The sequence below is a fragment of the Typopeltis vanoorti genome, chromosome 3, assembly GCF_054136105.1.
Source record: "Typopeltis vanoorti isolate ZY-2024b chromosome 3, IOZ_Tvanoo_1.0, whole genome shotgun sequence".
Taxonomy (NCBI): Eukaryota; Metazoa; Arthropoda; class Arachnida; order Uropygi; family Thelyphonidae; genus Typopeltis; species Typopeltis vanoorti.
In genome coordinates this window covers 172,277,930-172,293,715 of record NC_143551.1, presented here as the reverse complement: position 1 = coordinate 172,293,715, position 15,786 = coordinate 172,277,930, and the positions used below count along the sequence as shown (strand labels likewise).

Sequence of the window (15,786 nt, the reverse complement as noted above, 5' to 3'; positions counted from 1 at the left end):
AGATCTGGGGTTGATGATTGATAGAAACCTGAAATTCAGGAGACATATTGCAAAGGTGGTGAGGGTAACTCAGAGGAATGCTGCAATACTGAGAAGGACGCTGACATGCAGAGATAAAAGAGTTATCAATCTGTTGTATAAGGCCATGATTATACCACTTAGACTATTGTTCTCAGATTTGGTCCCCAGGATTTGAACGGGATAAATTGACTGTGGAAAGGGTAGCGGCGGATTACAAAGATGGTTTTAGGACTGTACAATATGAGTTAGAAGGATCGATTGAGGGAATGTGGACTACAGAGTTTGGTGGATAGAAGAAGGAGAGGTGATATGATCGAGACTTTTAAACTGTTGAGAGGTAGTTACAGGGTAGATGTTGGAGAGTTCTTTCACTTGGTGGAACGGCGGGAAGGAGCGAAGACAAAGGCCATCCCTGGAAGTTACGAAAGGAGGCTGTGTCAAGAGGGTGAGGAGTGGTTTCTTTGCACGGAGGGTGGTTGAACAGTGGAATGCATTACCTGATAGAGTGGTGAGAGTAAGAACGACCAATGAGTTTAAGGAGTGGTATGATAGACTTTGTGTTTCCTAGGAGGGACCTCCCACGATGAGTCTCAGTAGATGTGTTTCCTAGGAAGAACCTCCTACGATGAGTCTTTTGACTCCTTAGAGGCTTAAATAATAATAATAATAATAACTTGTCTCATAAGGAGAATGGATGAGTTTTACTAGCTGTAGCTTGGTTCTTCTTTATGGAAATCAAGAAGACCGGATATAAAAAAGCACAAGCAGTAAATTAGCGCCAGTTGTTTTGCTGTAATTCAAAACAACTCACCCACTCTAATTTTCCTTTAGTACAATGTTTTCCATTGGCAGCCTTGAGAAGTTAGAATGCGATCTTCCAACTGTTCATCTGAATATAACACGCTGTTCATCTGAATATAACAACAGATGAAATAGCTTCAGTAATTTGCACTGGTTATATTTTATCATAAAAAAATGAAATTATCGATTTCACTTTCTTTTTTGTAAACTAATAATGAAGTTATTAATTTCACGTTGGTAGAACTATTAATGATTTTCTTCAATCAGTAGCCTACAAAATGTGATTACACTGTTCTACTACTGTTTTACAATTTCCCACTGCCAGACACATCAGTCTTTCATGTTTTTTTTTTTTTTTCATTACTGAAATCCAAATTAAAATAGAATATAGCAATCAAATATGTAGAATGAGCGACATCATCCTCGTATCCCACAAATAGAAAATTCAGTTGATAATCTCTATTCTTTTGAAGTGCTTTTGAAGCAATGTAATAAAATATTTAAATTACTTTATTCATTGCAATTTAAAATATTTAAATTTCAATGAATTATTTCATTATTCATCAAAAAATTATCAATGAATTCTTTTTTCAATCAATTTTCTTAAGGTGAAATGTTTGATAAATTATTTATTCGATGAATAGCCATTCGGTAAACTCTTTCGATTAACTGTTAAGATGAATTTTCATGGAACTGTGTATATAATATGCTTGTACAATCTCCTGAAGTTGGTTTAACCATGTAAATAATAATTAATTATTTTAATAAATTTAATTCTTCTAGACATTCCAAAACTATTATAATGAATATTGTATGCTATTCCGTATTTTGAATGAGTATTATTATGTTGTCTTTCAGTATCTGCAGGCTTAGTGTGTGTGTGTGTGGGGGGGGGGGTGTTAAGGCTTAAATACTGGGAGTACATCGTGTTAAAGGCTTAATGGAGAATTAATTGCACTAAGAAAGTATTAAAAACTATTTTATTACTTCTGATATTTTGTCTCAGTCTTTTAAGATTTGTAACACACACACACACACACACACACAAAGGCCTCAGAATAATAAATGGAATACATGGATTTGACCATAAAATCTTATCTAGGTGGGGGTATCTTCTTTGGGCGTTAGTAGGAGGCCTTTAGTTGACAGGCACAAAAGAGGGGACATGACAGAAACTTTTATCATATTTAAAAGATTTTTATAAAGTAAACGGAAGTGAAAATTTTCAATATATCAGAAATAGTCAGAGAACAAGGGGTCATCCATGTTATTATTATTCCATATTTCTTCCTTCATCCATTCTTTATCTAGGGAGATAGATACCTGGATAATGAACTAAAAATTAACGAACTAGCAGTTAGCAGTTTGGGATTTAGCAGACTGAACAGTTCTCTGTAATGGCTAAAACCATTATTATTATTATTATTATTTCAGGCAACTCCAGGAGTCCTTAGACTCATCGAGGGAGGCCCTAAACATCATGTCCACACAACTATGAGATTACATTCTCACAGTATCTATCATAGCTTGCCTTGAACTCGTTCACCGTCATAGCACCCACAACAGACTCTGGCAGCTTATTCCACTCGTTTACCACTCTAAAAGTAAAGAACCCAGCTCTAACACACCTGCTAACCACACTATTGCCCAGCTTCCATAGGTGTCCCCTAGTTCTCCCACCACCAGTCCTGATCTCAAAAATATCCTCTGAATTAATCCTATAGAATCCCTTTAGCAATTTGAATGTCTCAATCATATCTCCCCTTTTCTGCCTATCAACTAGTTTCTGCAATCCACAAATCTTCAACCTGTTCTCATATGGTTCATCCCATAGACCTGTTATCATCTTAGTCACTCGCCTCTGGATCCTCTCCACCTCCTCCCCATCAAGAAGGAACTGAGGTGACTAAATCTGGGCACAGTAGTCGAGATGAGGTCTTATCAACACTCGGTACAGAGGTACAATAACTTGCTTGTCTCTGCTCTTCAAGGCATTTTTCAACAACCAAGTGAGTTGATGAGCTGATTTAGCTACTTTTGCAATGTGCCCCCCTAAACTTCATCTCCTTATCCACCAACACTCCCAAGTCCCTGGCCTCATCAATCTCTTGGAGTACAGTTCCACCAATGTGGTATACTGCTGCTAATCTTTTCACCCCAAAATGCATAACCTTACATTTTGTCACATTAAATTGACATCCATTCTCTTTAGCCCAGAACTCCCATCTATCTAAGTCATCCATCTTCTGCATTCACTATTGCCCTACCCAACTTTGCATCATCAGCGAACAAATGAATTGTTCCACTTAGATCCTTCCCTATATCGTTAATGAACAGATTAAACAGCAGTGGTCCAAGAACAGAACCCTGCAGCACACCACTAGTCACAGGCGTCTTTTGGACTCTACTCATGAATAAACTACTCTTTGATATCTCTCCATCAACCAACCACCTCTCCATCTCACCAATCCTATATCCATTCTCATATGTTGTAGTTTATGGATTAGTATTCCATGTGGTATCCTGTCAAGCACCTTTGCTATGTCCAGCAATAGCACTGTAAACCCCTTTCCCTTATCCAGTTCAGCCATCACCTTGTTATAAAACTTGAGCAAGTTACTGAAGCATGATCTACCCTTCACAAAGCCATGCTGTCCCCTGTACAGTATTTCGTTTTCATCAATCTATTCCTGTATTTTTCCCTTGACTACTTTCTCCAAGACCTTGACAACGACTCCTGATATGTTGATCGGTCGGTAATTTGCAACCGTAGTCTTGGATCCTCCTTTATGCAGTGAAACTATTTTCCCCTCTTTCCACACCTTTGGGAGTAAACCAGACCTGAGACTCAGATTAAACAACATGGTCAAGGGCACTGATAATTCCTTAGCCACTTCACACAAGACCTGCGCCAGTATACCATCCAATCCCACAGATGTATTCACATTAAGGTTCTGTAATAGACTAGTCACCTCCACTTCATTCATCACTATTCCCATATAAACTAATGGTTCCTTCATTTTTTCAATGTCACCACCTGGATGATATGCTTTTGCAAAGTGCGTGCTCAGTAACTCCACTATATCGACTGATTCAGTGACCTCCTTACCATCGTCATTCCTTAAAATCATTTTGCTGTGTACAGTTTTTTCTTGCTTGCAGCATATTGAAAGAACTGTTTGGGATTCTCTTTTGCTTGCATAGCTAGTTTCCTTTCATAATCCACTTTTGCTTTTTTTACCACACTCGTTACATTTCTGGCCTACACTTTATACCGTTCGTGTGCCTGCAGGTAACCCCTTTCTTTAAATTCCCTCCACAGCTGTTTCTTTTTTTGCAGCTCAAGCTTAATGGTGTTATTCATCCATTTAACCCCTACTTGTTTTACTATTCAGACCCTAGGTATACAATCAGCCATAACCTCCTGTAAATGCTCCTTGACCACTTCCCATGCTCTATCGACGTCCAGCCCTTGCAGTTTTACATGCCATGGCACTGATCCAAGCAATCTCCTAAGCTTGTCATACTTGCCAGCACGGTAATTCCACATATACCCTGTCTTAATCGAAAATTCCACACCTTTAGCCACCTCCCAGGTCAAGACCTTATGATCACTCTCACCAATAGGTGGCAACATGGTCATATTCATTACAGTCAAATTCTCAGATGCTATTACCAGGTCAAGCACTCTCACACCCCTATTCTCAAAAATAATGGTGCAACAGTAAGAAATATGAAGACTGAGGTTAAACACATAGTTAAAGAAAGTTGCCACTGCTTTCATAAGAGAACAGGGCAAAAATGAAAAGTTAGCTACTGGAACAAACTCAACTTTATCAAAACTGGAAGTACTACCATCAGCATATGAAGCATCAATTGATAAGAAGTGGATCTAGTAGAAGAACCACATTGAAACAACCTGTTACTAAGATGAAGAAGACTGAGACAATTGAGGTACACATACCACCACTGAATTAGAAATCTTTATGCATGTGTATGTAAATGTCACTTAAGTAGTGGATATGATGAGTCTTTGACTCCATGAGGTCTTAGGGTAATAATAATAATAATGATAATAATAATAATAATAATATGCGAAATACTTGGTCATGTGCATCACCATGTTTCTAAGCAACTATTTAAGAATGCTGCTGGTGGTCAGTAGTCAATAATGTTGATCACAATGGGAAAATCAAAGGATCTTTTGGTGTTTTAATAAACGGCTTATTGTTGATGCATGTCTGGCTGGAGTCGTGATTTTTAAAACAGCAAAGTTGACTGGTTTCTCAAAAGGTGAGATATCCAGAGTGTTGTTGTGATCCATGGAAAAATAACTCACATTGCTTATCTAAGCAGTGTAACTGTAGTCCTAAGACAGTCTATCACTGTCATCTGAGAAGACTTGTACAGACAAAGAGAACCTCCTGTGTGCAGCAATTGACTGAAGCATCTAACAAAGGGTATTTCAGACCTATTGGTTTATAATCATGCCCAATTGACAGAAACAGAGTATTAAATATACTTTCTAATTCAATGTACATATAAATGTATATATTTTTTATTTGGTCTCAAGTCAATAATTTTCCGGATTCTAAACAGAAATAGAGTTAAAAATCTTTGTACCAATCAAAATGAACTCTTGTGTTATTACTTAACACTTGGTGGAAAACAATCTCTTTACAGAGATGAAAAATGAATAATAAATAACAATGGCTCAGCCAACAGATTTTTTAAAATAACTGGAACAGCTGATGTGATGATAAAAAAATAAACACCGACATTTATCACACTATGTGCAGGGAAGTGAAGAGGACTGGTATTGAATGGTTTGTTTAACATATATTTAATCATGTCTACCAGACTGAACATCTTTTTTTTCTCATAACAAAATGTTCATTCGAGTCAGTTTCTTTGTTAGACCCTTGCCAAAATTTAAATTTACTTCTTCTTTTCTATGGGATCTTTTTTTTAACTCCCCTATTTAGCATCTTTTAACAATTGTTTCTCTAAGTTAGTATATTATTAGTTTTGGTTTCGTAACACGTATGAATAGCACCTGTGATGTGTCCCAGTAGCACACACAGGATTTAATCTGGAGGGGGAGTTGAGTAGACGATTTGAGAATACTCACTGCACATTGCATACAACCTATGACTGAGCATCTGCAATGATCGTTAATTCATAAGTACTATAGAAATAGAAAATACTACACAATATAAATAAAAAAATGAATTTTAATCAAGAAAAGATTTTTTTGGAAATTTTTCTAGTGTTCATTCCTTTTTCTTTGTGGGGACCAGGGCTCCTTGCCCCCCCCCCCCCCCTTCCTCATCAGGGTGCACTACTGATATTGATACCGATATTGATATGTTAAAATGAAATGTAAACCATTTGAGATTTGATGTACTTACTATATTCAATTGTAAAAATTTCAGACTTCTTTATTGTAATTCATATTTGTTAAGTGTTGAGATATCTTTTGTTCTTTGCGAAAACACTCTCTTTATGTGAACAAAGAAAACATGTCAACTACCTAACTTCTCGCTTGCCATTTACATGAAATGCACATGTTCACCAAGGAAATTGATGGGTGATTATTATTATTATTATTATTATTATTATTATTATCAAACAAGACCTCATGGAGTCAAAGACTCATCTAGGAGGTCCTTTTATCTCACACACATCTCATCATACCGGGTCTTAAACACATTCAAACTCCTTGCAGACACCACACTCTCAGGCAAGGCATTCCGATCATTCACAACTCTGCACGAAAAAACCTGCCTCTCACTCCCCTACTCACACCCTCTTTATACAGTTTCCAGGCATGACCTCTGGTTCTCCCCTGATCTCCCACTATTCTCTGTAGAACTTCTCCACCATTGATCCTATAACAACCCCTTACCAACTTGTAGGTCTCTATCATATCTCCCCTCTTCCTTCTCTCCACTAGACACTGCAAATTATATCTTTTCAATCTTTCCTCATACTCAACATTCCAGAGGTCAGAAACTACCTTAGTCAGTCGCCTTTGGACCCTTTTCAACATCTCTTCATCCTTCTGAAAACCAGGTGACCAAATCTGGGCACAATAGTCCATGTGTGGCCTAATCAAAGCCTTATACAATGGAACAAGTATCTCCCTACTTCTACATGTCAGTGTCCTCCGCATCATTCCCAGAAGTCTTTGTGTTGTCTTCACAATTTTGGCGATGTGTCCCCTAAATTTTAGATCCTTATCCACTATCACCCCAGATCTCTTATTTCCTCTACTTCCAACAATATATTCTCACCAAGCATAAATTCTGCATCCCATCTTTGTTTTCCAAATTTTAAAACCTTACATTTTGCAACATTGAACTCACATCCCCATTTGCTTGCCCAATCAATCAATTTATTCAAGTCTTCTTGCAAGGCCACAACATCTTCACTACTCTTTATGGTTCGTCCCAACTTTGCATCATCTGCAAACAACTGAATATCTCCATCCAAATCTTTGCCAATATCGTTAATATACAAGTTAAATAGTAATGGCCCTAAAACAGATCCCTGAGGCACTCCACTAGTGACTTTCCTTTTCCTGGATATTGCACCCCCATACACAACTTGTTGATACCTATCAGATTGACATTGTTGATTGACAGCTGACTTGAGAGTATTTGGTATCCGAGTAATTGGGAAAACAATTAGAGAGAGAGAGAGAATGGAAATTTGAGAACAACCACAGAATTTTGTTATTATTATTATTATGTGACATCTCCAAAGATGTCCAAAGACTCATTTAGGGAGGACACTCACTCTACAACTCGCCATTTCCACCACACAATCTACTGACTACAGTGAATCACAATGACCATCATCATCTACACCAATGCCATCTACTGGCCACTGCCACTAGTATTTTCACAGACAATCACAAATATCCATGCCCACGGTGGGATTTGAACCTGCAGCCTGTTTTGATTTTTTGCTTATCTGGCCCTTTGCAAATCCACATAATCAGATTAAGAGATATTCACATTAGTATATAGGTTACTAATCTTTTGCAGGTGGGATTCTGTAAAAAAATTTAAGAAAAACTTACCATAAGGATTTTTTGCTAATGTTGACTTGTCAGTTTCAAGAGGTTCTGACTCTCCTTCATTATTCAGTGCTTTTACTCGGAACTGATATTTTTTTCCTTGATCCAAACCAGACACATCAAATTCTGGTTTGTCTTTATCTGCCCTACCAACTGGCACCCAACGACCAGAGAGCACATCCATTTTCTCAACCAAATATCCTTCAATTGGTGTTCCTCCATCATCTTTGGGTGGATTCCATGTTAAAGTGCAACCATGGGCATCAACATCAGACACCTCTAATGGGCCTTCTGGTTTTGAAGGTTTATCTAGGAATGAAAAGTAAATAAATAAATAGAATTCTGGACATTCACATTAAGAGATATATACAGATTCAACAGTAATTATTTATAATATATCCACTATTATTTATTAAAATAATATTTCCATATTTTATGCACTAATGCTAAACTACTCAGTAGGAACTTTAGAGAAAAAATAAATAATTCATTATTTTCACTATTTGCTTGTAGCACTTATTTGTTTGTTACTGGAGTAACACTGGATTATTAAAGCGCTTGGAGATAAATAACTGTTGATACAGAACAACTTAATTGCACTAATTATACCTAAGCTGGTCAACCTATTATCATCATCATCATCATATGGAATAAATATGGTAACTGGAGTCAAATAAGCATATGGCATAGCATACATTGCTATAGAAACAGCAAACCAGTGCCTTTACAACTGAGAAAAAAATATCAGAATTGGCTTAATAATCAAAATAACAACTAGAGTAGGGAAAAGCAGATGAAAAATCTCAAGTCCTCATATGACACAAAGTAATTCTGAGGCTTCATGGCAGTGTTATAATCATCTGATTTAAATTCTGCAGCATGCTGACAAGAATGCAACTCTTTGTATTGTAAGCCAAAATAAGTGCCTAAATTCTTACTGTTTTTGAACTCTTCATATTATTATTATTATTAAACAAGACCTCATGGAGTCAAAGACTCATCTGGGAGGTACTTTTATCACACACACACACACACATCTCATCATACCGTGTCTTAAACACACTCAAACTCCTTGCAGACACCACACTCTCAGGCAAGGCATTCCAATCATTCACAACTCTGACCGAAAAAAACCTGCCTCTCACTCTCACCATTAATCTTATAACAACCCCTTACCAACTTGTAGGTCTCTATCATATCCCGCCCCCTCTTCCTTCTCTCCACCAGACTCTGCAAATTACATCTTCTCAATCTTTCCTCCTACTCAACATTCCAGAGGTCAGAAACTACCTTAGTCAGTCATTTTTGGACCCTTTCCAACTTCTCTTCATCCTTCTGAAAACCTGGTGACCAAATCTGGGCACAATAGTCCATGTGTGGCCTAATCAAAGCCTTATACAATGGAACAAGAATCTCCCTACTTCTACACGTCAGTGTCCTCCGCATCATTCCCAGAAGTCTTTGTCTTGTCTTCACAATTTTGACTATGTGCCCCCTAAATTTTAGATCCTTATAGAAAAACGTTTAGTGAGCTTCTGAGGAAAAAAGAGAAGGAAAAGGATTTTAAGCTTTATTCTAGTGTAATAGACCTAGACTGATACTTGGATGTAAGACAAGAAGTATGATACTCATTTAATAATGACATGTCTACAGAAGTGAAAAATAACAAAGTTGTTCTTATCTCAATACTGTTTGTGGAACTGATTTTTTTCTCCCACAGTTTATTTATGAAAGAAAAGTAAATAAATAAATAGTTATAATTCTGGATATTCACATTAAGAGATATATACAGATTCTACAGATTTGACATTGCATATGCAAGTGTCTGGAGTTTATATATATTTCCAAATATCCCTGAATATATTTTGGTGCAGATAAATGGACAAAGCATCAGAGAATTATTATTATTATTATTATTTCGGGCGACTCCAGGAGTCCTTAGACTCATCGTGGAGGCCCTAAACATCATGTCCACACAACTATGAGATTACATTCTCACAGTATCTATCATACCTTGCCTTGAACTCGTTCACCGTCATAGCACCCACAACAGACTCTGGCAGCTTATTCCACTCGTTTACCACTCTAAAAGTAAAGAACCAGCTCTAACACCTCTGCTAACCACACTCTTTCCCAGCTTCCATAGGTGTCCCCTAGTTCTCCCACCACTATTCCTGATCTCAAAAATATCCTCTGAATTAATCCTATAGAATCCCTTTAGCAATTTGAATGTCTCAATCATATCTCCCCTTTTCTGCCTATCAACTAGTTTCTGCAACCCACAAATCTTCAACCTGTTCTCATATGGTTCATCCCATAGACCTGTTATCATCTTAGTCACTCGCCTCTGGATCCTCTCCACCTCCTCCCCATCAAGAAGGAACCGAGGTGACCAAATCTGGGCACAGTAGTCGAGATGAGGTCTTATCAACGCTCTGTACAGAGGTACAATAACTTGCTTGTCTCTGCTCGTCAAGGTATTTTTCAACAACCAAGTGAGTTGATGAGCTGATTTAGCTACTTTAGCAATGTGCCCCCTAAACTTCATCTCCCTATCCACGAACACTCCCAAGTCCCTGGCCTCATCAATCTCTTGGAGTATAGTTCCACCAATGTGGTATACTGCTGCTAATCTTTTCACCCCAAAATGCATAACCTTACATTTTTGTCACATTAAATTGACATCCATTCTGCTTAGCCCAGAACTCCAATCTATGTAAGTCATCCTGCAAGACTTTGACATCTTGACTTTGACAACAAATGAATTGTTCCACTTAGATCCTTCCCTATATCGTTAATGAACAGATTAAACAGCAGTGGTCCAAGAACAGAACCCTGCGGCACACCACTAGTCACAGGCCGTATTTTGGACTCTACTCCTGAATAAACTACTCTTTGATATCTCTCCATCAACCAACCACCTATCCATCTCAATAATCCTATATCCATTCCCATATGTTGTAGTTTACGGATTAGTATTCCATGTGGTATCTTGTCAAACGCCTTTGCCAGGTCCAGCAGTATCACTGTAAACGCGTTTCCCTTATCCAGTTCAGCCGTCACCTTGTTATAAAACTTGAGCAAGTTACTGAAGCATGATCTACCCTTCACAAAGCCATGCTGTCCCCTGTACAGTATCTCATTTTCATCAATCCATTCCTGTATTTTTCCCTTGACTACTTTCTCCAAGACCTTGACAACGACTCCTGATATGCTGATCGGTCGGTAATTTGCAACCATAGTCTTGGATCCTCCTTTATGCAGTGAAACTATTTTCCCCTCTTTCCACACCTTTGGGAGTAAACCAGACCTGAGACTTCGATTAAACAACATGGTCAAGGGCACTGATAATTCTTTAGCCGCTTCACGCAAGATCCGTGCCGGTATACCATCCAATCCCACAGATGTGTTCACATTAAGGTTCTGTAATAGACTAGTCACCTCCACTTCATTCATCACTATTCCCCTATAAACTAATTGTTCCTTCATTTTTTCAATGTCACCACCTGGATGATATGCTTTTGCAAAGTGCGCACTCAGTAACTCCACTATATCGACTGATTCAGTGACCTCCTTACCATCGTCATTCCTTAAAATCATTTTGCTGTGTACAGTTTTTTCCTTGCTTGCAGCATATTGAAAGAACTGTTTGGGATTCTCTTTTGCTTGCATAGCTAGTTTCTTTTCATAATCCACTTTTGCTTTTTTTACCACACTCGTTACATTTCTGGCCTACACTTTATACCGTTCGTGTGCCTGCAGGTCACCCCTTTCTTTAAATTCCCTCCATAGTTGTTTCTTTTCTTGCAGCTCAAGCTTAATGGTGTTATTCATCCATTTAACCCCTACTTGTTTTACTATTCGGACCCTAGGTATACAATCAGCCATTACCTCTTGTAAATGCTCCTTGACCACTTCCCATGCTCTATCGACGTCCAGCCCTTGCAGTTGTACATGCCATGGCACTGATCCAAGCAATCTCCTAAGCTTGTCATACTTGCCAGCACGGTAATTCCACATATACCCTGTCTTAATCGAAAATTCCACACCTTTAGCCACTTCCCAGGTCAAGACCTTATGATCACTCTCACCAATAGGTGGCAACATGGTCATATTCATTACAGTCAAATTCTCAGATGCTATTACCAGGTCAAGCACTCTCACACCCCTAGTATTTTCAATTACATGCTGTCTCAGATAGTTATCCCTTAATAATTGAATAAAATCCTTTTCCTTCCTCACATGTGTCCTCTCCTCCTGCCAATCAATGTTACCATAGTTGAAATCCCCCATAATAATTACCCTCCTTCCACTCATTTCATCAATTTCCTTATGCATACTATCTCCACCATCTATTCCATCACCTGGTCTATAGCAGCACCCAACTGTGTATTTTGTTCTGCCAGTCTCAATCTCACACCAAATAGCCTCAAATGAGCTCCTTTCACTATCCTGCGATACAACTTCAATTCTCCTTGGCTGCAGTTCATCAGCTATCATCAATAATACCCCTCCCCCCATTTTATTCTCTCTGTCCCTCCTAAACACACTATAACCTACACATTCTATCCCACTAACTATATCTTCTTCCGTCAGCCATGTTTCACTAATGCCAATAACCTGTGGCCAGGACGAGCCAATCAAGGCCAAAAATTCTTCCTTCTTGTTCCTAATACTCCTGGCATTAGTATACATGAAATGCAGTGATCCCTTAGTCCTATCGCTATATTGATGCGTTATTCTAAATGATCCATTCCCATTTTTTGTCCTTAGTGCTGGCTCAGGTACATTATATACATTCTTACACTCATCTGTCTCACTGATGTCTGCATATCCATCCCCCCCCCCCTCCTTGGTAGTTCTAGTTTCCCTGGTTTTGCACATCCATTTTCACTTCATTCAGCGACACTCTTTCCAGTCTCCGCACACTAAGTCCATTCAAATGCAGGCCATCCATCTTGTATAAGTCCTTTCGCCCTTCAAACTCATTCCACACGTCCACGAATTTCACACCACACCGTCTGCATAACCTATGCATAATGTCATTTGCGATTATGGTCCTCCTCCTAAACCCCTCTCTGTCATACCGCGGCAACAGACTAACCATTCTAACTCTGTCACTCTTTTCTTTCACTACCTTTAACAATACTTTCAAGTCCTCTCTCATAAAAAATTTATCACCTTTCAATTCATTCGTATCCGCCACAATTATTAATTCTTTCACCCTCTGTTTTTGCACTCTAATACTCTCACTTACATCCTTAAATTTCGCACCTGGTAAGTACGATTTAGTTACACTGCCATCTATCACCCCTCTTAATAACGAGTCACCATACAACACTCTTTCCTTTATTTCAGAAACTCTCTCATTCTTGCACTGTTTTTTTACGTTAGCCGAATCACTCTGGAAAGAGTTTTGCAGGTGCACTAATTGCCGCTGCGCATTTTGTATCACTGCGAGCAACCTAGCGATCTCACTTCCTACAAATAATTCCTCATTATTTTTATCATTTAAACCATTTTCTCTCTCAGTATGGTTGCTTTCACTCTTTCTTAGATCACCGCTCTCATTGCCATCTTGTACATCGCAATTCTCTATCAAGCCACTATTTTCACTCACATTCTGGCAATTCTGGCTTTCTTCAACCATAACTATCTCACTACCTGACACATACTTCAACTCCTCACTTTGCTTACACTTTCTGCACATTCTCCCACCACTATCACTTTCAATCCAAATTCCAGCCTCATTCGGGAATGCATACATCCCACTCACATCACATTGGACAAACTCTCTCACATTACAGTTTTTGAACAATGGCGTCGTATTTTTGGACGCCATTATCTTAAGTCGCATTGGCGCCATATTCAAATCTAAACGTACCGTTATATACTAAATTAAATAACGTAATTCACACCAAACTCCCACAGACACAACAAGCTACCAAAATTAGGCAATATTATGTTATGATTTTAACCTATATTCTCAAAAAAAATTGGTTAAGTACCGCGAATTAAGCGGCAGTGGCTTAACCTTATATGTATTAGGCCCAGAGGTCGGTCCGTCCTTATCAAGATGAGTGCTAACCTTCTCTCCTTTCATACAACACTATATGACAGCCATGATATTATTGTTTATGAAGCTCAACATGGGAAACTTCATAAGGGGTATTGCGGGTGCAATGTATTCATTAGTAACAGTGAGTGATTTGTGGACAGACTGTGAAAGTAGTAAAAGAGTACGTTGAAAGTATTTTCAAAGTACTAAAAGAGAATACGAGAGGTGTGGATCACGTTAGAAGTGAAACAGTGTATTTGTGAATGATAATGAAGGTCGCAAAATGCAAGTATTGTGGAAGAAGAATGAAGAATACAATTGAAATAGTGAGTAAAATATTAACATATGTAAAGTAAAATATGATGGAAAGCAAATCACAGATTGAGAATGTCACACATATGAAGGTCACCTGTGATGAATATCTGACTCCGTGTAGACATAATGAGAATGACACAAGGGTAATTAAAAGTTCTGCATACTGGACACACATGGCAGCAGGATGATATAAATACTGTAATTACAACCTTCACATCAGTTGTAAATCACATTTTGGGCAAATATCATTATTTTATTATAACTGAATGGGCATTTCCATGCCTCGTAGTTTCACATATCCAAAGAAAGTGTTTCTTGATTTTAGGCGAAGGCTAGGTGGATTTATGAGAGTCTGGTGCAGGGGCAGGAGTGGATTGCTCATTACTTCATTAAATTCTTTAATCAAGGTTTTTCTTCTCTGTATATTTGGTTAAGCAATGTTAGAATTGACAGGAAACCAGAGGAGAGGGTGCTTCTCAGTGTCCCACTAATTGTGTGCATGGTAGAGTTTAGCTGGGTGTCTATAATGTTACTGTGTGTACTTCTTTTCTAGACCAGGGCATAGTGTTCTGCTGGAATGCAAGGGCTAGTGCAGATGACCTTAGTAATTCAGTACCACAACCCCAGGTTGTTCCAGAAAAACTTGAAATGATATTATCCCTCATTTTAATTTTGTTGGACAGGTTGGGGATGTGCCTTTTGTAGGTTAGGCTTCTGTCCAGGCTCACTCCAAGGTATTTCAGGTGAGGCTCATGTTCTACCATTTTGCCACAGAAAGAGAGGTTGAGGTGTCGATTGGCCTCTGCATTTTTCAGTTGAAATAATGTGGATGCAGTTTTTCTTGGATTTGGCTTCAGGTACCACTGCTTGAAGTACTCTTCCAGGATGTTTGGGTCTGTGTTCAATAATTCCAGGTTGGCAAAGGAGGTAGATTGGTGTAGAATCGCTAGGTCATTGGCATATATATATTTGCTTGAGCTGGTATGTGATAAGTCAGACACATAGATGTTACAGAGTAAAGGGGCTAACACAGAGCCCTGTCGGAGACCGTTGTGGAGGAATCTGGGCCTGCTTTTTTTTTCCATCAATATGGACCGATCTTTCTGTTGGAGAAAATAGATTCAAAAAGCTGGAAAGCTTTTTGAATCTATATTCAATAAGTTTTTTTGAACCTTATAATATTACCTAGCTTTAGGAGGAGACCCCCTGATCCAGACTATGTCATAAGCTGATGTTAGGTCAATGAAAGTCACTTTGGATTTAAGTTTCTTCTGGAAGCCTGCTTCAATCTGTGTTGTCAGGGCCAGAACCTGGTCACAGCAACTTCTTCCCAGCCTGAAGCTAGCTTGTTCAAACGGGAGTACTCTTTTGATGAGTGGTGAAATTCTTTTAAGCAGAATTCTTTCAAAGAGATTAAAGGTGGAGCAAAGCAAGGAGATAGGGCATAGATTTTTGACATTATTTGGATCTTTCCCTGGTTTGGGCACAGCAATTATTTTGGCTTCCT

At 38.4% G+C, this 15,786-nt stretch overlaps 1 protein-coding gene and 1 non-coding gene across 6 annotated transcripts in view; both read right to left on the bottom strand.

Annotated features, from left to right (window-relative positions):
- Positions 1-15,786, bottom strand: part of LOC150108743 (twitchin-like) — a 2,666,638-nt gene that overhangs the window by 1,530,530 nt on the left and 1,120,322 nt on the right. For all 5 annotated transcript variants that reach the window (XM_090390962.1, XM_090390961.1, XM_090390964.1 and 2 more), the window contains one exon: positions 7,910-8,215. In XM_090390962.1, the coding sequence (XP_090247088.1) occupies positions 7,910-8,215 (306 nt within the window). The remainder of the gene's footprint in view (positions 1-7,909; positions 8,216-15,786) is intronic.
- Positions 13,895-14,016, bottom strand: LOC150108745 (U6atac minor spliceosomal RNA). Its single transcript, XR_016548169.1, has one exon. It is a non-coding gene; the product is annotated as a U6atac minor spliceosomal RNA (small nuclear RNA).